This window comes from Callithrix jacchus, chromosome 10, assembly GCF_049354715.1.
Source record: "Callithrix jacchus isolate 240 chromosome 10, calJac240_pri, whole genome shotgun sequence".
In the NCBI taxonomy this organism is placed as follows: domain Eukaryota; kingdom Metazoa; phylum Chordata; class Mammalia; order Primates; family Cebidae; genus Callithrix; species Callithrix jacchus.
In genome coordinates this window covers 78757303-78781824 of record NC_133511.1, presented here as the reverse complement: position 1 = coordinate 78781824, position 24522 = coordinate 78757303, and the positions used below count along the sequence as shown (strand labels likewise).

At 42.8% G+C, this 24522-nt stretch overlaps 1 protein-coding gene across 15 annotated transcripts in view; it reads right to left on the bottom strand.

Annotated features, from left to right (window-relative positions):
• TEAD1 (TEA domain transcription factor 1) overlaps window positions 1-24522 on the bottom strand; it is a 273925-nt gene that overhangs the window by 79691 nt on the left and 169712 nt on the right. For 8 of the 15 annotated variants that reach the window (XM_078340545.1, XM_035265829.3, XM_078340548.1 and 5 more), the window contains 3 exons: window positions 5776-5840; window positions 3352-3414; window positions 3200-3262 (listed from right to left, as the gene is read on the bottom strand). In XM_078340545.1, the coding sequence (XP_078196671.1) occupies window positions 3200-3262; window positions 3352-3414; window positions 5776-5840 (191 nt within the window). The remainder of the gene's footprint in view (window positions 1-3199; window positions 3263-3351; window positions 3415-5775; window positions 5841-24522) is intronic. The other 7 variants (XM_078340546.1, XM_035265832.3, XM_078340549.1 and 4 more) reach the window with 2 other exon arrangements.

Genomic DNA, 24522 nt, shown 5'->3' with positions numbered 1-24522 from the left:
GAAGCTTATAGGCAAGAAGGCTCCCAAGGAAGACACAAGGCCTCCAGTGTGGGTAAGCCACTTTTCCAACTCCACAAAGGAAAAGACAAATTCAAGCTTGCCCTTGGTCTTCACCGTCTGATGTGTGAAGTGGTGACCAGCCTGGCTAGGGCAATGCCCACAAGGACAGTTCCTGGGATGGTCAGCCACCTGCTCCAGGAAGCCTTCTTACATCTTCCCAGGCAAAGCACAGTGTCTTTTATGCTTGGATACTTCCTGCTACTGCTCCTTACTCGCCACTACCCAGAAGTTATCCTTGTTGTCTTTTGTCTCAATTTTCTGTAGCGAATTTTTCTCAGCAGCTAGTGTGGGGGGCCAAGAAGACCATGGCTATCAGCCTGACCCCATGATGACCTCAGTACAGATACTTGTCCCAGCCTCCTCAAAAACGTGCTATTAGACTCCAGAGCTGAACAAGGGGGTTTGGATGGAGCTGGGACACCAACAGAGTTGAGTCCATATCCTGGTAGTGGCTGGTTAGGAAGGTTAAGTACATGGCCTTTGGGATAAATGTTCATGGAGGGAGTGAAAGCAGCACCATCTCCTGCAAGCAGGGGACAGCCAGCCTTACTCTCTGTGACTGTCCTGGTGATGAGCAGCTCTGTCTCCAGGACCACGTCATCCCCTCAGTTACTCATGACCCTCGCAGCGCCAACCCAAACTAAGTCCACATTTTGTCCAAGGGCTCAAAGTTAAAATGTGGATGCTAAGTGAAGGGCTGGTAGCAAAGGATGAATGCCCAGCACCAAAGACTTGTGAGGGGTGACAGATTAGGTAGGTACAGTGTGCTGGCGTGAAGCCCTCTGCTTGAAAACATTCTCCCACTTGTGCTAGATAAAATTTTATCTAAAGGAACAATTCATTTAGAATGCAAAGAGATCTGAGTTCAAATTCTGACCTTACCACTTACTAGGAAGGCTTGGTGACCCGCTGATTACACTCTCTCTCAGCCACAGGTTCCTCAATATTATGCCCCAAAAGCAGAATACTGTAAATCACTCCACAGTGAGCTTAAATGAAGGAATATGCATTGGGATGCCTTTCATCATCAAAGTCCCAAACTTAAGAGTACATCTCCATGAAGTTCATCCCTGGGATGCCCCCCACCACATTTGATTTTGGCTGCTCCTGCTAACACTTACCCAAATTGCTTCTCTAGTTTACATTCCCATTTACACGGCAAGCTCCCTGAATAGGGGCCTGGCTGTTAACTGCACATCACAGTGAGCACCATGCCTGGAACACTCAGTTGGTGTTAGCCGATAGAAAAACAAAGGACTCTATTTTTCCAAGAATAATATGGGAAGAAAGAAGAGAAGAAACTACAAGAAGATGGAGGTGGTTCTTGGAGCTTAAATGCTGAGCCAGTTGCTATCCTACTGCTTCTGTCTCTGTCTCTTCCTTGTGCCTGCCCCAAAAGGGAGTAGGCCAGAGCAGAAAGTCAGGGGACTATTTCTTTTTTATCAGTAGTAATTTTTTTAAGAAACAAAGGCAAATACAGCTGTGTATTTTTACATATGCACATGTATAAAGCAATAGAGAAATTGTTTCTATGGAAGAAAACTCTAAAATTCACTAAGTGAGAAAAAGAGTGCTTCCTACATCCCATGGGAATCGCTTCTGAACAGTAGAGCTTTACTCATTACTTATTGGGCTTTCTGTCTAGGGCTGTGTGCCCTGGTGAGGCCATAGAAATCACATAGACAGTGCAGAAATAGAGCAATTCATATCATCACAGATGGAAACAACATTGTTATCTGTAAACTTCTTTGTACATCATTAATTCATTAGCTCAGAGAAACTAGAAACAGAGTCAGAACTTGAGCAAAAACTGGGGTAGTTACATTCATATAGAGAGTATTGCACCTTTGGTTAAAAAGCAGGATCTATAAAGTTATCTTAGTCTTCCAACTGCTCAGCCAGTGCAGCTAAAAGCCAGCCACCATCAGCCACACGTGCGAGCGAGCCAGCATGCTGCCCACTGCAGAGGGCACACCAAATGCACCTTCCTAATCGCTTGTCCTATTCCACAGCCAGCCTTGTTTGCATAAAAAAAGTCAAAGGACTTTGGGAAAATCCCAATGTTCACCATTCAGTGTTGTGAAATTACACTGTTTTTTAGTTCAGAACAAAACCACAAATTTAATTACTGTACAGAAAAATATCGGAACAGAACAAAAAAAGGCACATGGGAAAGGCTTCAATATGGGCCAAAATCAATTGTTATTATAAATGAAGGCTCCTTCTTGCAAACTATAATTGCTTTACATTTCTAAAACAGGGCATTATAGAAAAATAAAAGTCAGGTATGTTTTATTATAAATTTTAGAAAGGGAAAAACTAGAAAGAAGTTGAATTTTAAAAATTACCAATGCCCCCATTTTTCCTATAAAATATATTCTGAGACTGAAATATGAGGCACAAGTAAAAAAAATTTTAAGTAAACTCAAGTACAAATAAAACTGCAAACGGGTTTGATCAAGAGCTTTCCCATCTCTCAGATCTATCTTTTTTTTTAAAAGGCCACTCCTCAGATTTCTCTTTTAATAAGAGTGCCATTTACTTAAAAAACAGTAGTAAGCAATGTGGAAGAAATCTGGCTGAAAATACTCTGCTGGAAGAGACATGCATCAAAAAGATGTATTTTTTAATAAGTATTCTTATAAATACATCAAAAGCACAAATGAAAATTTCTAAATGTTTTTTAAAAAGTAATTTCATGATCACTTTAGAAATTATTCTTTCTAAATAATTTCTACTTAATATTGCATCTCTGGACTTTTTATTTTATTTTTTTAAGCTTTTCTAGCCCAGGGCTGCTTGGTGGACATCTGAAGGTTAAAAATAAAATCATGTTTCTGTGCTGAAAAGTTATCAAGACCAGCTCTCTGCTGCATTTGCATTGTTATTAGAAACACACACACACACACACACACACACACGCAAACACACGCACACAAACGCACGCACACGCACACATTGAGTTTAATGTGAGGCTAGTACAGAAACAGAGAGATTAAACACAAAGAAATGTAAACAGCTCTCACATGCAAGGAAACTAGGTTACGAGAATCCCAGCACCAGGCATTCACCAGTCACCATGGAAAACAGGAAGTGAGATGCATAGCAACCACAAGCCAAAAAGCAGAAAAGCGCATACCTTTAGCTTGGAATGAAAATCACGAGATTTCCTTCTGGCAAGAACCTGAATGTGACTAGACACCTGCAGGGTAGGGGAAGGGAGGAAAACAAAGGAAAAGCCTGTAACCATGGAGATGAAAAGCCCCCTACAAGTGGGCAAGCCAGACGTACCTTAATGGCGGCTTGAATTTCTCGAACTTTCTTTCTTGCTAAGACCTGTATATGACTAGACACCTACATTGTTCGGGTTTATGAGGGGAAACAAAACAAAACAAAACAAAACAAAAAAAGGAAATCAAATATAAAATCTCTACTCCTTGGGAGGGTTTTGGGGTGGGGTGGGGGTGGTTATTTGCATCTCAACAAAGCTCTGCAGTTAGGAATACACAGTCCCAGCCAGACACAAGCCCCCAGCGCTGCTCTAAGCTTTTCATACTGGGTCATCACTGCAGTGACTTGATTCAGGATGAAAGTTAAGACTCATCTTAGTTTTCCCACCCAAGAGAAATCATGGGCACTGGGAAAAACTAATTTTGGGAGGGATGAGAGGGGCTGTTTTCATTCTAAAATTAAAAAGAGGGGGGTAAAGGTAAATGAAAATATTTATAGCTTCTCAGTATCAGGAGGGAAAATCCCTTTTTCTCAATTTAGAAGGAGGCTATCCATAAATTAGCACATTCTGCAGAATCAAAAAGCTGAAGCTGTCAGTTGTATTCTGATCTCATTAAGAGCTCCGGATTCTGTAGCAAATGTTAAAATAATACTGACATGTAAATTAGATCTCAAAGAGAAATGGAAAGACCCAGTTAGTAGAGCATTTTTTTTTTTTTGCCCTTATAAATATCTTTAATCCTTCCACTCTTTTGAGTATTGACTGGGCGCCAAATGGATTTGCATATTATTACAAAGCGAAATGTGTGAATACAGCCAGCCAGCCATCCTGTTAAAAATCTGGGTTGAAAACCACACGGATTTGCTGAACAACAAATTCACATTGGAGAGGTATCACCAACTGCTGCCTAAAACCATCCCCAGGATGCCGCGGTGTGGAAACATAGCCAAGTCCAGCTTCTGAAACACATTTGATTCCACTGAAATTTGCATCTCTTTCAGTGGGACTTGGTTAAATTTAGAAGAGTCCCCCAGTGAAGGGGTCACCGGGCAAATGACCAGAGGTCACAAACCAGGAGACAGCCCAGGTCCCACACTGTCAGTATGCAGAAGATTAGATCTGCCTGTTTCTGAAATTTAGAACCTTCCATTTAAAAGTTCAGCGACTCAGACTGCGTGGTGATTACCCCATATCCAACTCTCCAGCGGCTCTAAAACAGGATTTATGATAATAAACAGTCCTTTTATCTTTAACTTTGTCTTTGAGCTTCAATTATTCAATTATTTTTTTTTCCATCCTTTGCTTTGGTACTTTTCTTTTTCTAAGTATGGAGAAGCAGAAACTCCCCCATCCTCTTCACCCCTCCATCTGGCTCCTGCTGTTACTTGTTTTCAACCGAATTTTGTTCTTCTGTGATTCTTTGACTTGATGAGGGCCACTGTCAGGGGGGAGCATCCCCCAAACAGACAATGCGCTGCCTCTGCACGCTGGCAGGAGGCCACTTCTCTTTGTGCTGACTCAGCAGCCAGGCTCCCAGGCTGTGGCACAAGTAGCATTCCTGGGGAAAAGCCTCTCCCCGTTATAAACACTCATGAAGACAATTCCTCACTGGGAAGAGAACTGAAATCTGCTGCTCAATCTTAATGAGACCACAGTTTAGCTTGCCTTTTGGTCTGATTAGTTTTTTAAGATTCATGCCTATCATTCAGCATAAATCAACATTTTAAAAAATTCTTCTCTGTTAACAACTCACCCATGAGGTTTTGGGGATTTTTCCCCCCCCTCCTTTCTTTTTCTGTTTTTAGTTAAACACTAATTTCTCATCCATTCCAGTTCTGAGCTGGCTCATGTCAGAGATTGGGGCTGTTTTACATCTGAAAGGAGGGAAGGCAGAGCCCTGACAAAGGGCAGAGAATTCCTGATACTGTTCTGCACAGAGGTATTAAAGTTGTAACTTCATTTCAGTTACAGCAGCTACTGACAAAAAGCCATCACTTAAGAAGCAACAGTTCCCTGGACGCACATCATTTAGCATTACATTCAGGCCAATACTCAAGGCTGCTAGTGCTACTTTTTCACTGAAATGATGACTTAATATATAATCGTTCCAGGATTTGACAATGCACAAAATTTCATGAACTGCAAGTGCATTTGCACCTGCAGATTTTGCAATGTTCGCAGGTGCACATTTTGGGAAAGAAATGTCAGCTTTGAAATACATTACAGGAGCGGTTCATATACCGTCCTTAGCAGTGACACTTCCCGAATGAGTATGAAAGAATCTTGCAAGACCACATAATAAAGGGTCACTGAAATGATGAACAGTGAAAACTGAGCCAATTTAAAATACCTCCAACATTGACGTTCTTACAGGGAACTCAAATTGGGGGCTCCTAGGAGCCAAAGCATAGCCAGCCATTGCAGCCAAAATGCCTTTTTGGGCCATTCACTGACATGCACGATTTCCAGGTGGGATATTTTACCTGTTTTCTGGTCCTCGTCTTGCCTGTCCTGAGTTTGATGTATCTGGCTATCAATTCATTCCTACCTGAAAGAAAGAAGAATTTACCATGAGGTGGGTTACCAAAAAAACGAAACCAACAAAGCCATTGAAAGAAAGAAACAATTCAGAATCAAGAATTTTAAAACTGCAACTATGCATTTACTAATGCTAGAAAAATAAAACAGCACAATTGTCTGCAAAAATGTTTACTAGGAAAAATTATGATGAAAGGCATTTAATTTTCAACTTAGACCAGCATCTGAGAATAGAAATTTATCTTTTTGAAATGTGCCTTTTGTTTGTTTGTATGCTTGTACCTAAGTGGGAGGTGGGTCACTCATATAAGCAACAAATAGTAACAAGGATTAGTCTGGAAATAAACCCAGTTATGTTCTAGTCTTTGATTTTTCATGTTCACATTCATATTCATTTCCCTTCTCATTCAAGTTTCTTCTCATTATGAGAAGAAGATGATTATGAGAAGAAGCCACAAGAAGAGGAACGAGCTGGTGTGGCCACAGAAGCCCTACAATGACAAGAAGCTAACAGTATGAAAGGAGATACCCCCTAAAGGTGGTCAGTGAAAAAGATGACTCAGTTTCCTCCAAGTTATATAACCTTCTGGGGAAAGAACAATGCCTAAAAGTATAAACAAAAACCTTCCACCCCTACCCACCAGGAAATTGAGAAGTCTCAGATAACCTGACTTCCAAAAACTATAATATAACAGGAAAATATGTCCCCAGAAGCTAAGCAGAGAAATGTATTACCTAAGATACCATGTGAAAAAAAAAGCCACTCATACAAGACATAGGTTCTTCTGAGGTCATATTTATGACTTCAATCTGCTCTAATACCAAGAACCGAAATTATTTCTACATACTCTATACAGTAAATGGAAAACCACCATTTCATAGCACTACTGTTGGCTGGCTTTGTATCAGCCCAGCTCCATCCTTGTGAAAATCTCCTTTGGTCAAGAACAAGCCTGAAGTCCGCTGCTGTGAAATTCACTCATGTGCTTCACCAGCCTGAGACCGTTGTGCTAGATTCTACTTTGCCTTCAACGCTCCACTTGGATGTCACTCCCTTGGGGAAGTCTTCTCTAATCGCACGACAAGGTTTGATTGCCTGCTCTATACCCCCATGGCAGCACAAACTGCACTTCTTCTTCCTAGTATGTATCCAAATTGTAACTGTATTTATAATGGCATAGATAGTTGTAAAATTTGTGTTAGCTGTCTTACTTCTTCCCAGATATACACCATACTTGAAGAGGGGGAGAACTCTGTTTTCTTCCTCATAGCACCTAGCACCTTGCTGGGCACAGAAAATAGGAATGAATGAAGAAATAACACAGCCTCTGTTGAAAGGGAGTGACTATATCCCCCAGATCTTCCCTGGCAGAGTAAAGAACTAGAAACGCTGATGGGACCAACATCAAAATGTCCTTAGGGAAATCTTGTTTGAGAATTCCAAAGACTCTCATCACTACCTAGAATGACAGAGCCTAGACATAGTCATGGCTCTGTCCACCACCTGCCAGTGTTGGGACTGTGCAGGACACGGTCATCACTGGAAGACAAAGGAATCACGAAATTTTGGGGCTGGAAAGTACTCCTAGGTCATCCATTCCCATTCTTGAAAGTCTAAAAGTCTTCAGAAGCCTAAGTCAGCACTTCTGAAATTGAGGAAGTAGCCCATTCTACCTTATAACATATTTATTATAAAAATGTTTTGGGGGTCTGCTTTAACTTTCACCCCCAGATCCTTCCTGTTCCTCTTAAGAAGAAGTCCCGTCCCTTATTTATATCGCTGCCTTTCAGATTATTAATGGCAGCTCTCAGGTCCTCTTGGAGTTGAACACAAGCTAATCCTCCCATGTTCCTTTGTTATCTGACAAGCTTTGGAACACTCCCACACACCATCCTGTGACCATTCTTTGTTTTCCTTTCAGAGCTCGCAGTCCAGAACTGTGGCAGCGCTCCTGCTATATAGCATCAGAGTGGGTTTATTACCTCTTTCATGCTAAATACTCTACCTCTGGTTAATGAAGCCAAACACTGCATTAAATTATTGAGGAGTACAATAAATTATCAATATGTGTCAACTTAAACTCCTAGGTCTTTTTCATATGGGCTCCTCCTCAGATATGTCCCTCCCTGTTTCTTTTTAATGCATAGCTGAGGTTTTCAGATCCCAAAACAGAACCTTAACATTTATTTCTACTTCACTTCATCCCCTTGGATTCAGTCTATCATTCCAGTGTGCACGATCTTCCCAGATCCTGATTCTGTGACTGAACCCTTTTACCACCACAAAAGGACCTCTAAATTCAATTCTGAGTACTGCCTTTCTAAGCATTCTCTTTCAAACTTTTGAGAACTACCAATATCCCCTGTAGTGTCATTGGATCTACTTCTCCATCTCTCAGATGGTTGTACAGATTTTGCAATTTGTCTCGAAAACTCACTGACAGCAGAGCCCAGCTAGGAGTACCTAATTACCAGAAGCCAGACCGAAATGACAATGTCTGCAGACAAGCCAAGCATCCTCCAGCCTGGGGCCTCACTGTGCATCCTGTTCAGCCCTATTTGAGTGGCCAACGCGAAATAGATCCAGGGCTCTGTATTACATACAATTTCATCCCAACCTCGTCCAGACAGCAAAAATGTCTCCCACCCTCAAACTCGCTTATTTTCCAGGAAAACAGACAGAATAGCTAGATAGATAGGTGTGACACATAACCTATAGAACTAATTTTCAATTTCTTGTGGCACTTGAATGAATAAAATCAATATCCAAGACAGTCCTACTTGACTGTGTACTATAGCCTATACGAATGGCACCCCTTGGAGTTAAACAGTGTCAACTCATACTTTGACTGAAGTAAAATCATGTACCACATAATGACATTTTGGTCAACAATGAGCTGCATACACAATGGTGGTCCCATCAAATTATAATGACATGGTTTTACTGTATCTTTTCAATGTTTAGATTATGTCTAGATATTCAAATACTTACCATTGTGTTACAATGGCCTACAGTATTCAACACAGTAACACAACGCACAGGTTTGCACAGCCTAGGTATGTAGTAGGCTTTTCTACCTAGGTTTGCATGGGTACACTTGATGATTTTCTAACAATGACTAAAACTGTTCTGATTTCTCAGAACGTATCCTGTTGTTCAGTGATGCATGAGGGTACTTCTAAAATTACTTCAACAGCTTCTTACTGGGTATGGTGGGCTGGGCATTACACTGCAGTCATTATTTCATTGGAAGTTTATCTTAACTTTCAAGCCCTTACTTTTCAGATGAGCAAGATCGCCTTTCAAAAACCCATGTTCTTTGTTTCATCTATGTTTGAAGCCATGAATAGTAATTATTTCTTTTAACTATTAGAATTATCTGCTTTAAATTATAAAATCTTGCCTGAAACAACTCTTAGAAACCTAACAAATTCTCTTAAATGCAGATACTACCTATAAAACTAGTACAATTTCAACTTTCCCCAGATCAAATGACTAAATCACATACTTCATTGTACATTTTAATTTGGAAATACAAGCTGGTCTGCTACCTAGGCCAAATTATTTTTTTAATTACTTGAAATATCAAATACATAAATCCTTTAAGTAAAAAACGAACCCTATGGCTTTGATTCTATTAAAATTTTCTATGTTTAATTCTAAATCTTCTCAGAATTAAAATACACTTACCTATTTAAAGAAGTATGCCATTCCAAACAATTTTGGGCTATTTGGGATTGTATATGTATGGGTGATATCAACTAGGTTCTGAGAAGAGTCTTGTCAGTGGCCCTGGTAGGACATCCTAGTCCCTATTTATATTTCCTGTTTTGTTTTCTTTATTTTTTTCAGATAGGATCTCACTTTATTACCCAGGCTGGAGTGCAGTGATAAAATCTCGGCTCACTGCAGCCTCAATCTCTCAGGTTCAAGCAATCTTCCTGCCTTAGCCCCCCAAGTAGCGTGGGCCTGTGGTAGTGCACGGAACTACAGGCTTGCTCCACCACACAAGACTAATTTTTGTATTTTTTTTTAGTATAAACTGGATTTCATGTTGCCCAGACTGGTCTCAAACTCTGAGCCCAACAATCCTCCCACCCTGGCCTCCTAAAGTGCTGAAATTACAGGCATGAGCCACTGTGCTGGCCCCTATGTATATTTCTAAAGCTCTGCCCTCCAAAGGGGTGAGTTCACAGATTCCACAGCCCTGGATTTGAATCATGTTATTAAGATGCAGCATTTCCTAAGGGCCAGAAGACAAGCAGCACCATCACTGATGTAACTGAAAATGGGTCTCCAAGCTACACGGCACAGTACAGTTTTGCAGCCATGATCTTCACACACACACATACAGACACACACACACATACAGACACACACACACACACACACACATCAGATTCAGTAACCCTGATGTTATAAAAATGACTTTCAATAAAGTTAACTTTAATTTAATTACTATTTTCCTAAACTAATCCTGCAGTCACCTAGGGACTGTCTTCCTTTGTGCCTTACACCATGCCTGTCCGGTGAGTCAGAGATATAAAGCTTCTCTGCAACATAAAAATTCCTTTAGAAATGCACAACATGTCACCTCTCTGAGCCTCAGATGCTATAGCTGCAGCTGCCCTTGTTTTTCCCACCAGTCGCACATAAGCAGCAAAGACAAACACAGCCTGACCCGTCATTTTTACACTGTGATCCATGCAAGGCACTGTAATGTAGTTTTATTTCATTTTATTTTATTTTTTTCCTAAATAATTTAACAGAGTTCAAAGTCAGTCTATCACTGGCTTCTCTTGCATCTTGGATTGCCATGGAATTTCCGGCTTAAGGGGCAATACAGAGAAAGATCCCAGCAGAAAGGCATGGAGTTTGCACTGCGCTTGTCTTACCAGATAGAAGACTGGTTAACATTGCTGTGGGCTGTATGTATAATGGGATGTGGCCTCAAGGTCATGTTTGAGGCACAGCAAATGCAATGTCTGTGGCTAGAAATTGTAGCCCAGAGACACCGAAGCTTTAACAGTGTAAGAGCCACTTTGTAATTGAATGGAGTCAGGAGCCACTAAGAAAGAAGCAACAGATGCAATGCTCCTCTTCCCTGGTCATGGCCAGTGCTAAGCCAACTCCACACCCATGCAGGACTGGACTGCCCTGGGCCTAGGAAGAAGCTCTAGCTGTTCTCTAAAATAAACCTCTGCTGGTTCTTTCCCTTTACTAGAAGGATGTATGAGGATTCTCCACCCCTTTCTTCCAAATTAAAACAATGAAAATCAGAAAGAAGACTCATTTCCCTTGATTGTTAGACCAAAGCTACATCAAACAAGGGTCTTCCACATACCGTCACCCCACAAACCCTAACTCAGCCCAGTAGCACTACTAGATTATCAAATGTTTCCTGTGAATCCCTTGAACTTTGTACCTGGGTGCACAACTGCTATCATGGCCTGTACTATCCTTGCCCAATTCTGCATGTCAAGATTCTACCTATGGTCCCAAGACCTGGTCCTTCATAAGCCTTCCAGCTGGTGGAGGCCTCCCCTTTCCCTAAACATTCATAGCCTTTGTCCTGGGCTTCTTTGCTGGTAACTTGTATCTTTTTCTGCCCTATGTGGTATCATTTCAGCTCATGTCATCATTGCAACCAAGTAATAAAGTCCTTGGTAACAAGAACCAATGGCATAGATCTCTTCTCTCCCTCCCTTTCCCAGATGGCTCAATATTTACAGACTGAGTCATTTTTCAAGTCAGAAAAGAGGCTCCTACATACCTGTAGTCCAGTTTGGCACCAGATCATCAACATAAAGTTTAAAAAAAAAAAAAGCCGGGCATGGTGGCTCATATCTGCAATCCCAGCACTTTGGGAGGCTGAGGTGGGTGGATCCTGAGGTCAGGAAATCAAGACCATCCTGATTAACACAGTGAAATCCTGTCTCTATTAAAAATACAAAAAATTAGCTAGGCATAGTGGCATGTGCCTGTAATCCCAGCTACTCGGGAGGCTGAGGCAGAGGCAGAGGCAGGATAATCGCTTGAACCTGGGAGGCAGAGGTTGCAGTGAGCCGAGATGGCGCTGCTGCACTTGCCAGCCTGGGTGCCTGGGCAACCGAGCAAGACTCTGTCTCAAAAAAAAGGAAGAAGATAACCCAGTGGAAAAGAGCAAAGAAAGATGTCTTCCACAAGGGGACCCCACCCCAGAATGAGCACAAAGCATGGGAAGAGTGATTTACAAAGAAATCACTCTTTGTAAATCACAAAGAACTTTCGCAGGCAAGATTCTACAAGACAGTGCTAAACTGCCTTCTAGCTATATGCCCCACCACTCCTTTTTTTTTTTTTTTTTTTTTAAAGACAAGGTCTTGCTCTGTTGCCCAGGCTGGACTGCAGTGGCATGATCATGGCTCACTGTAGCCTCGACCTCCCGGGCTCAAGTGATCCTCTCACCTTGACTTCCCAAGTAGCTAGGACCACAGGCAGGTACACTATACCTGGCTAATTCTTAAATTTTTTTGTAGAGATGGGCTAATTCTTAAAATCTTTTGTAGAGATGTTGCCCAGGCTAGTCTTGAACTCCTCAAGTGACCCTCAAGCCTCAAGTGATCCTCCTGCCTTGGCCTCCTGAAGTGCTGGGATTACAGACGTAAACCTCTATGCCCAGCCAATGGGGACTGTTTTTATCAGCTGGGGTTCATGGAAAGGAAAAAAACATTTTAGGATATGAAAACCAATAACCAAAAAGTACAGGTGAAGGGGACACTGAGGAAACAACATGTCACTGTGTTGGGAGAGGTCTACAGATCAGGGCGGTGTTTTATCTCCCTATCCATCCTCCTGAAGATCTAGGGGGTATGTATCTGTAGAGACTGTCAGAGGAAGCAGTAAAGAATGTGTATTAACTAACCTGTGAGGAGTTACTATTTAACCATTTCTTCTACACTGATGCCACAGCAACCTGTCCCAGCAATAACAGAAAAGAAACGAGGACTATGGAAGCTGGCCAGTCATCCACTGGTCACACATGGACTGTGTGTGGATGGAACACAAGCAACATGCTAAAATTAGGGGGATAAAAGGATGCTGTCTCAAGCTGGGTGCAGTGGTTCATGCCTATAATCCCAGCACTTTGGGAAGCTGAGGCAGGAGAATCACTTGAGCCCAGGAGTTTGAGACCAGCCTGTCTGACAATGAGACCCCATCTCTTAAAAAAAAATAATAAAAAGAAAAAGAAAGAAAGAAAAAATCAGCCAGGTATGGTGGCGCCTGCCTATGGTCCCAGGTACTTAGGTGGTTGAGGCAGGGGGATCGCTTGCACCCAGCAGTTCAAGCCTGCAGTGAGCTAACTGTATTCCAGCTTGGACAACAGAGTGAGACCCTGTCTAAAAAAGGAAAGAAAAAGAAAACATGCAATCTCTGCCTTGGAGGTGCTTATGTCTTGTCTGGAAGAACTCTCACCCATGAGAACTGGTGAGATCACCCTAACATGCACTCTCACAGGACCCTATGAGGTCACAGCACGCAGCACAGCTGCTGTGTTCCACTTATCCAAATGACTACAAGATGAATATGTGTATATCCCCCTACCACCAGACAGAGAAATCCACAGGAGCCCAGAGCATAAAATGAGTTTTACTCATCACCGTGCCCCCAGTGCTGAGAACACAGCAGGTCCTCATTGAGTACTTACAGATGGAGTAAATGACAGAGTGAGAGGGATGGACAGCCAGGGAAGGAGAAGGGGCACGGGCTAAGATTAGGTGTAAGGAAAGGCTCATGAACAGCATCTGAACCAGTCCCGCAGCATGTCCAATGAGGAAGTTCAGGCAGCAAGGTCTCGGTTAATCCCCAATATAAATCACTGACCAGAAATCAGCACCAATGTGGAAAATCACCATTAACAGCCAGGTCGCCCATTTGGGGTTGTCAGGGGCTGGTACTACTTGTTCCCAATCTAAGAGTTCACCAAAGGACTGACAGCATTCAGGAGGTAAACAGTGGCAATTCCTGGAGATAATATGTGTCTGCATTCACCCAGGGGCTTATTAAAAACAGCTTTCAGAGAAAGAGCATACAGAGAAAGGCTGTGTTAAAACCTGGCTACTCAGAACTTCTATCTCACATCCCTGCAAGTGTCTGGCAATAACTCAAGTCCCACGTTCTCAGGAGTTTGTATCAGTCAACGGCAGCTGATAACATTACCACGTGATGACTCCACAGAACACTGTGTTCTTCTGCATCTCAGAGGAACCACTTACAAACTACACATTTGCATTGGGTTACAGGGGTCAGAAAGGGATGAAAAAATATCTAAGGCTGCATAGTGAGTACCACACTGCTATGTTAGATAGAAGTTACTTTGGTTGTAACTATTTCTAGATGAAAAATAAATATGAATGAAGTAAGTTTTCTTAGTGGTTCATTCTTTATGAGGCAATAAAGATATGCCACACAATTACTTTCTTAACCCTATAATGAACAGTTTGACTAGTCTTAACACTGTAACTATGCTTCAAATCATTTTTCTTTCTAATCCACCTTCTACACAGCTACCTAAAACACAGCTTTCAGTTAGCCACTCTACTGATGTAAGACCTTCCATGGCTCCTACTGCCCACATCTAAAGGAAAAAATGCTTTAAGATGGTATTCAATGTTTTCCCCACTATCTGGCCCCTAATTATTTTTCGTGACGCACCACCGCCACCACCACAAGCCCTACAATTCATTTTACCACCATCAAAATACGTAAGAAGCTTCCAGTTCCCTGAACCCATTATGCCATGCTAAGGTCTTACAGCTTCAAGGCCCCTTAAGACCACCAGGGAAAATCTTTCCAGGTCCAGCTCATATGTCTCCTCCACGAAACCTCACCTGAAACGTGCCTGAAACATGTGCTAGACACGGAGTGTGTGGAAAGGAGTAAGTCAGGGAGCCAGGTGTCCAGAGCTTACTTCACCAGACCAGTGACTGGGAAAGACCACAATTTTATAAAGTGAAACAAAAGGTACCATGAGTTAAAAACAAGTCACTTAGTATAGGAGGGGAATGATGGCTTGACTCCAGGCAAAAAGCAAGAGATTTACCACTCTGTCCTGGTCTCATAGTTCTTTCCTTCATGTGTCAGAGCACCGCCCACAATCAGACTCTACTAAGGGTTCCCTATGTAACAGACTACAGGTTTCTTCAAGGTACAGTCCATGTCTTCTACACCTTGGTATCCCATACATACACTTAAGCTGTAGATGAGACTTAATGAAGGCTGGGCGTGGTGACTCATGCCCATAATCCCAGCACTTTGGGAGACCAAGGCAGGGGATCACTTGAGGTCAGGAGTTCGAGACCAGCCTAGCCAACATAGCCAAACCTCGTCTCTACTAAAAATACAAAAATTAACCAGGAGTGGTGGCACAAACCTGTAATCCCAGCTACTAGGGAGGCTGAGGCAGGAGAATTGCTTGAAGCAAAGGGGTGGAGGTTGTAGTGAGCCAAGATCAGGCCATTGCACTCCAGCCTGGGTGACAGAGTGAGACTACATCTCAAAAAAAAGATAAGATTTAATGGAACCTGAACTTGCTGCCCGCAACTGTGACCTAAATAGACCCTGACCTACAGGCTCTCAAGGGCCCAACAGTTCTTGCCATTCATCTTGCAGGCATTCGCCTTTTCTTACACCTCCACATCTGGTTATGTTGCCTTCCTATACTAATAGGTTCTCATCCACTACAAGCAAAACCCAACCTCCTTAGCCTGGTACATAAAGCTAACAGCCCACTCCTGCATAGGGCTCCTCTATTCTAGTTCATGGACCTTCATAGAGTTCCCCAGACCACTGTCATGCTTTTCCAAAGATACCGCCATGCCTTTGCAGAATGACCTATCCTTATATGTTCTTTCCTTTCTCTTTTGCCTGCAAACTCCTATTCATCCCTGTAAGCCCCACCTGGAACACTTCATCCCTGGTGTCTGCTGAAAGCCATCCAAACTGAGTTAGTCATTTCCTCCTTTGTAACTTCAAGTACTGAGCACGCATTCCTGCTACTGCTGCACTGCCATTACTTATCTAGAGACTATCATCCACCTCCTAGAATAGTGACTACTCCATGGTAAAGCACCTGTCTGGTTATCTGATTCTAGATCTGGCAGCTGTAAAGTAGGTGCTTAATAAATTATTTTTTCCTTTTTTTTTTTTTCCTGAGATGAAGTCTTGTACTGTCGCAAAGGCTGGAGTGCATGGTGTGATTTCAGTTCACTGCAACCTTTGCCTGCTGGGTTCAAGTGATTCTCCTGCCTCGGTCTCTCAACTAGCTAGGATTACAGTTGCCTGCCACCATGCCTGGCTAATTTTTTTCATTTTTAGTAGAGATTGGGATGTTGGCCAGGATGGTCTCGAACTCCTGACCCCGGGTGATCCACCCACCTGGGCCTCCCAAAGTGCTGGGATTACAGGTGTCCATCACCACACCAGCCCCGTCCTTTAACTCTATGGTAATGTCACTGCACTGGGTTTATATGCCTTCATTGCTTGAACTAATATATAAGGTCCTAAAAGGGCTGTAAAAGGCTTTCTGTTCAGGAAACCATACGACAGGGCATCTAAAATAAACCCATAATGCTTCTAGTGTCAATGTTGTTGAAATTGAACATCTTTTCCAATCTTTGCATCCTCTTCAATTTTCAAAATGACATAGTCCTAAAAACTGTTTCCAAGTAAACAGAGCATTCATTGTGATATCTTAACATTAAGAGGGCACTATGCAAGCCACATGCTTGCTACAGTCATCTTTTAACTTGAAATAGATGCTTTAATGGTCAGGTGAGGTGGCTCACGCCTATAACGCCAGCACTTTGGGAAGCCGAGGGGGGCAGATCACAAGGTCAGGAGCTTGAGACCAGCCTGGCCAACATGGTGAAACGTGTCTCAACTAAAAACACAGAAACTAGCTGAATGTGGGGGTGGGCGCCTGTAATCCCAGCTACTCGGGAGGCCAAGCAAGAGAATTGCTTGAACCCGGGAGGCGGAGGTTGCAGTGAGCCTAGTTGTTGCATCACTGCATTCCAGCCTGGGTGACGAGCAAGACTCTGTCCAAAAAAAAAAAAAAAACCCCAAAAAACAATGAAATAGATTCTTCACTGAATAAATAGTAGGAATGAGGTTTTTGCCAGAGGGTAAGTATAGCCAAAATTCTTACAATTTGTGACAGACTGTAAAATTAAGTCTATAAATAGGCTGGAGGCATTGTATAAAGCAGCATGTCTCTAGCTGGACATCAAGTATCTAGTTCTCGGTGTAAAAACACAACTATCACCAGAAGAATTACGTCAACTTCTGAAGCTACTGTAACAATAGCTACACAAAGGTGAGTTATGCAAGCATTAAGTCAAAATGGCATGCCCAGGGATGACCTGCTGCTTACAAAACAGCTAAATGTCTAGGCACTCAGTAACCTAACAATAATATGGAAAGCATGATGAAAAAGAAGAACATTTTAAAATGTACTCAAACTGAAGAAACTGAAATTTGGGGAATAAGCTAAATGAAACATTATTTGGGGGGGTGGTTAGAGATGGTATGAGGCTATAGAAAGTTGGGCAAAAGCAGGGTGTGGTGGCTTACATCTGTAATCCCAGCACTTTGGGAGGACAAGGCGGGGGAATCACTTGAGATCAGAAGTTCAAGACCAGCCTGGCCAACATGGCAAAATCCCATCTCTACTAAAAATACAAATAATTAGCTAGGCATGGTGGCATGTGCTTGTAACTCCAGCAACTCAGGAGACTGGGGCAGGAGAATTGCTTGAACCAGGAAGGTGGAGGTTGCAGTGAGCTCAGATAGCACCACTGCACTCCACCCTGGGCAACAGAGGGGGAGGGGGGAGGGGGAGGAAGGAAAGAAGGGAAGGGAAGGGAAGGGGAAAGGGGGAAAGGGGAAGGGGAAAAGGGGGGAAGGGGAAAGGGGAAAGGGGAAAAGGAAGGGAGGGGAGGGGAGGGAAAGGATAAAGGAAAGGGAAGGGGAGGGAAAGGATAAAGGAAAGGGAAGGGGAAAGGGAAAAGGAAAAGGGAATGAAAGGAAAGAAAAAGGAAAAGGGAAGGAAAAGAAAGGAAAAGGAAAAGGAAAAGGGAAGGAAAGGAAAGGAAAAGGAAAAGGAAAAAGGAAGGAAGGGAAAGGGAAAAGAAAAAGGGAAGGGAAGGAAAGGAAAGAAAAGGGAAGGAAAGGAAAAGGAAAAAGGAAGGAAAGGAACAGGAAAAGGAAAGGGGATAAGGGGGGAAAGGGGAAAGGGGGAGGGGGAGGGGAGGGGAGGGGAGGGGAGGGGAGGGGAGGGGAGGGGAGGGAAGGGAAGGGAAGGGAAGGGAAGGGAAGGGAAGGGAAGGGAAGGGAAGGGAAGGGAAAGGGAAGGGAAGGGAAAGGGAAGGGAAGGGAAAGGGAAGGCGAGGCGAGGGGAGGGGAGGGGAGGGAAAAAGGGGAGGGGAGGGGAGGGGAGGGAAGGGGAGGGAAGGAGGGGAGGGAAAAAGGGGAGGGGAGGGGAGGGGAGGGGAGGGGAGGGGAGGGGAGGGAAGGGAAGGGAAGGGAAGGGAAGGGAAGGGAAGGGAAGGGAAGGGAAGGGAAGGGAAGGGAAGGGAAGGGAAGGGAAGGGAAGGGAAGGGAAGGAAGTTGGGCAATGACATGTACTGCGTATCTACTATGCATCAGCACTATGCAAATCATTGTGCTTTTCTTTTCTTGTTTCTTTTTTTTTTGAGATGGGGTCTCACTCTGCTGCTCAGGTTGGAGTACAGTGGTGTGATCATGACTCAGTGCCACCTAGACCTCCTGGTCTCAAGCAATCCTCCCACCTCAGTCTCCCAAGTAGCTAGGACTACAGACGTGTGTCACTATACCCAGCTAATTTTTTTTTTCTTTTTTTGTAGAGATGGGGGTCTTATGTGTTGCCCATGCTGGTTTTGAACTCCTGGCCTCAAGGAATCCTCCTACTTCAGCCTCACAAAGTGCTGGGATTACAGGCATAAGCCACTGCACCTGGCCAAAGCACTGTGCTCATATACCACAAATTTAACTTTCACATCCACCTAATTCTACCTAGCTCAGCATTTTATACATGCTGAAACTGCACTTCAAAGAAGTTAAGCAACTTTTCTAAGTTCCCAAACTAGTTAAGCGGTGAAGTCGGGATTTGAACCCAGCTTTGTCTTCCAAGCTCCTTATTCCTTAACATTAGACCAACTATTAAGTGTTTAATAAGGACAAAATCTTAGATGGGGACAGAATTCAGCCATGAAATGAACTGAATTGTACTCACATCACTTTAAGTTCTCTAATTTCTCATCTACAATACAGAATAAAGCCTCAACTCTTTAAGCATCCAAAGCCTACATAATCTGGCCCCAAGGTACTCCCCTCTCCCATGTAGTAAAATTTATAAAACATTTTCTATATAAAAGGGATTATGCTAGGCTCTAGAACAGAAACACTGGAATAATACAGGCTCTCTGCCCTCGAGGAGTTCATGGTCTAGGAGGAGAAATGAGGCTAGAAGCCAAACAATGGTAATCAAAGACAGAATGATTAGATGAATAGGAGGAGAATACAGAGGAAGGGCCTGAGACATGTGCCCAGAGATGTTTCCTCCAAGGATTGTCATGCTCTAGGTCATTGACCCCACTGTCGCAGCCACATCTGACCTGTCTCAAAACTAGGAGCAGCCAGAGGTGGCCCTGTAATCAGCCAGTCACTATGGAGAAAGCAGTGGGCTATGATACAGGCTTCCCACTGGAGATCATGACCAAGCAAACCAAGAAAATCACTTTCTCGGTTGAGCTTTAGATTCAGAACAGTCACCTCATTTTTCTTCTCCTTTTAAAATTCTAGGCTGCGCACAGTGGCTCAAGCTTTTAATCCTAGAACTGTGGGAGGCCAAGACAGGATGATTGCTTGAGGCCAGGAGTTCAAGAACAACCAGGCCAACATAGCAAAAATCCATCTCAAATACAATAAAATAATGTAAAAGAAAATAAAAAATAAATTAACATAAACGCATTCTGCCTGTAAAAAAATAAAATGTCACATGGACAAACGAGTTTTTGTCTTTTCTCCTGCCACTCTCTACACACACTTCTGTCTCTAAAAATCCTTATTCCTGTCATGTTCGGTATTTCCTTTATGTGAAATGGTCACCGCCCCCACCCCCACCTCCACCCCACCGAATCTACCAAACAATGATTCCTGAGCTGCCAGGCCTCTGCAGTTGGCACTTCCACTCACTCCCCAGCAGTGGGCTGGGTCTGCCCCTCCTGCTCACCATACCTTGTGCACACCACTAACACAAGCTTGCTACACCACACTGTGCCTGTTTTTACTCATTTTCCTTGGCAGATTGTGAGCTTTGTGAAGGCAGGACCCACATCCTACTCCCATCTACTCCATCCTCCCAACCTCTGGCTCTGTATGAAGAATGTGCTACTTAATGATATTGCTACTGGTGACTTGAGCCCCTCCTGAAAGAAAAAACATCTGAATAAGGATATCATGGCACATGGGAGGCAGTGACTGTCTTCTTTGAATGGGCAGGAAGAAAGGGAGGGGGAAGCCACAGGAAGGCAGAGAAAGCATACTGTTGGCAAGCACTGGTGATGCAAAGGAGACTGCAACAGGGCTCCTGCCTTCAGGGAGCTCACAGTCATGTTGGATGCTCATGGAATGCAGAAATACCCATGAATCTTTCCTCTTCCTGAGCTCCAAGAAATCAGAGAGGAATCCACAAGCACAGCTGAGACAGAGTGGCAATGAAAGAGGACATGTGGCTGTTTTATTCCCTAGCAGAATGAACCTGGAAAGCTGAAAGTCCTTCTTCCTTCAAAATTTGGTCAATCTTCCCTGTTTTTAATTCTTTTTCTTTTAGAGACGGGGTTTCACTGTGTTAGCCAGAATGGTCTTGATCTCCTGACCTCATGATCCACCTGTCTCCACCTCCCAAAGTGCTGGGATTACAGGCATGAGCCACCATGCCCGGCCTCTTTTTAATTCTTGTGATCTTCATCAATTTCAAATTTAGCAGCCTGCTTCAATATGCCACTGACAAAGAGAATACTATTCAACTTGTTTATAAACAGAACAGATAAGAATGAACTGGACAAATGGAAGACAAACAAGCTAACTCAGGGCCTTATTCTCAGTAACCACAGTATTTTCTACAGACAGATGGAATATATACAGTCAACATGGCTTTATCTGTAAGCTCATTCACCGCACAGAAGTTTGACTTAAAAAAAAAAAAAAAGGCAGAGCTTAAACTACTCATGTGGCTCGGGCCCTGAATGTTGCTTTGTAAAGATATCTCAGAGTGAAATTATCCAGCAAACTCTTGTGTGGATAGAAGGTTCCACAAGTCAACAGCCGCTTAAGCAGTTTAAACCAACAAGCAAGATGCCCTCTATTTAAATGCTATGAGTGAATCTATTTTAAGCCTTTAAAAATCCTTTGGGCAGGTGTTTAAGCTGTGCACAGACTCAGCCTGCAGAGGCTCTGGGGGGTGGGGGAGGGCGGGCTCCACTCTCCATGCAGGCAACATTTTGTGCAGACAATCTTCCTGCAGCAGGTCATGTGACAAAGGGCAAATAAACAGCATCTGGGGATTTTCAATTACAGACCTTCACCCAGCATGCCTGCACTGTAATCTCTACCAGATGAGGCTCAGGCCTCCCTATTTTCAATAATTCACACACTGTGTACACATAACATGACAATAAGGGCATTCATGGTGTGGCCTGATTCGCAGATCAAAGCTAGCAAAGGGCCAGCTGTAAGCATGCTCGGCTGCTGGATGATTCGTGCCTTTCACAGGCTTGGAAAGGCGCTCCACAGGACCTGGCAAGCCAGCCTCTTTCCTGTGTGGTATGCTGAGCAAACTCTGAACATGAACGGGACACGGCCCCGTGGGACAGCCAGAGAGGCAAACAATTCTATGTGCATTTGGGAGTACTGGGAAAGATTCGAACACCAACTACTCCACAAGCTGCCTCTTGGGACAGAATTGTCTTACCTGGCCCAAGACGCATGCAAAAGGCCACCACTCAAAGGAGCAAGTGGTTCTTGAGACAAAACGTGTTCTACAAAGACAGTACCATTTCCATACTTAATAAAGCCTTAGCCAGGTGCAGGTGCTCAAGTTCACAAATCCACTGGCTGTGCAATTCCCTGTTAGCTATCACACACATGCACACAGACTCAGACACAAACTACATGGAAGTGTATTGCTGATGCATGTCACAGAGCTTTGGATCTGGGAAATGAAAGAGGACACTCTGCTGTTATTACTGATTCCCTACACATTAACTCAATTAACTCTCGTGCTAGACTAACACTTCTAGCTACTGTGTGTGTGTGGGTGTTTGCGAATGTGCACAAAAGTGCTTTTAAAGCATTCGCCGTTCTCAAGTCCACAACATTCCAAACGTCTCTTTCCTTGAATTGCAACTGGAGAAAATAAGGACACCATTTCCTCATATAAAGATCTCAGATGGGGCACAAAGGCTTACACCTGTATTCCCAGCACTTTGGGAGGCCAAGGCAGGTGGATCACTTGAAATCAGGAGTTCAAGACCAGACTGGCCAAAATAGTGAACCACGTCTCTACTAAAAACACAAAAATTAGCCAATGGGTAATTATAGGCGGTCACCTATAATTCCATCTACTAGGAAAGCTGAGATGGAGAACTGCTTGAACCCAAGAGACAGAGGTTGTAGTGGAGATGGCACCACTACACTCCAGCCTGGGCGAAAAGTGAGACTGTCTTTAAAAAAAAAAAAAAAAAAAAAAGATTTCATACCTGTCAATCAGGCAGGAACCAGAAGAAAGCAATAATGGTGACTTCCTTGGAGCCAACACATGCTGCTCACCAGCTGTGGGCTGTGTGTCCTTACCCGCTTTTCTCGCTCATTCAGAATGGTTTCCTCTTAATCACAATAATCCCAAAAGTGCTAAAACATATCAATCGTTGGGTAAGCCCGGCCTACAAAAGGCCAGCCGGCTGGCTTTTATGGCCTTGTCCAACAGCAGCTGATACTTCATTCAGTGACAAATCCAATTTAGCAGTTACAAGAGGTTTAGCATCCCTGAAAAAAAATATTGGGGTTGATCTGGCACTCTGAAGTCAGCAAATGCTCCACTGCCATATTGTTGTAGAGATTTTTCTGCCATCATATTTGGATGTCTATAACCAACTGTCTCGCACCTTCCCCACCCCTACCCTCCCAACCCCCCATTTGATGCTGGTGGTGCTGGTGGCAACAATTTAATCCCTGGAGAAAAAAACAGACAACAAATCACATGTGAAAACTGACTGAATGTGATTTTATCGTCATTCCCTCAAATACAAAAAGGGGAGCAAGTGGCTCTCCTTTTCAAACAGAAATTTCTAACATGTTGAAAGAAAAAGCCATGAGGGAAAGGTGATTTTATTCTAACCTCTGGACTCTTAGTTCTAAAGAGTAAAAAGAGAAGTTCTTAGCCTTGGATTAAAATTCGTCTTATTAAAAACAATGGTGGGACTATCATAAAGACCTTGTAACTAAAGTATTTACATTCATTTAAACATTAAAATGCTAAAACAAAAAAAAAGCATTAACTCATGATGGGTGGAAATAAGGAACCGGCAGAAAAGCTAGTTTTTGACTATTTAATACACATTCTTTACAGATAATTATGTAAATTCAAGTTAAAAGAATCTCCAAAGAAAATAACTTGGATACTTTAGCTATAAAAGAACTTCACAACCAACAAAACGTCATTTTGAAGCAACAAGGTAATTTATAAAGTAAAAGGTAAATGATCTCATAGAAATGTGGGCTGATTATTCCTTTAATATTAGGTTTTTCTGTCAATAGTTGGTTATTTTACCCTAGCTCTGGTTTTAATGATACCAAAAGTGACCACAGAAACATCTGATTTTTAAAAAGAACAAGTTTTCAGTGCCATAAATGAGATGCATGCAATTGTGGCTGGCAAGAAATCAACAATGAAATATTCCATACATGAAGTTCTTATTTCATGTGGTTTTAAAACTATTCTTTTCTCTGGATTTTTAAACCACAAACTGAAAACTAAAACAAAATAAACAACCAAAACCTGCAGATCTGAGAAGACATTCAGCTTTGGTGAATAACAATCCATTAGATTAATATTTTGTCAATGTCACTTGTCACAACAAAAGCGGTAGCATTTATAATTTACTCTAAGACTGTTTTAATTAAAATTCAAAAAACCACGACAAAGCTATATTGAATTTCATTTGCCGCTTTGTAATTACTTACTTTGTAGCTGACTATAAACAGTACTTTATTACATCCACAAAAATGCATTTAAAAGCTAACAGTAATTCGTTGACACTGGAAGAACTGAGGGAACAAGTCCTGTCACTTCTACTTTGAATAGAGAGCTACTTCCTACTTTAATGTGACATTAAGAAATGAAGATGCATAATCTTTTCCAATCTGAGGGGCTCTATGGATCTGCCAACATTACCTTCCCTTAGAGCTGGGCTCGGACTCCTTGTGAACACAGATTTGGCAGAGCCAGATCTATGTGCATCCTCCCAAGACCAATAGAAAGGGTCTGACTTGGCTCAAACCCAACAATGAGACAATAGAGGCTGCCAGGCATGATGGATGACTTAAAAGACTTAAAACCACCATTTGCATC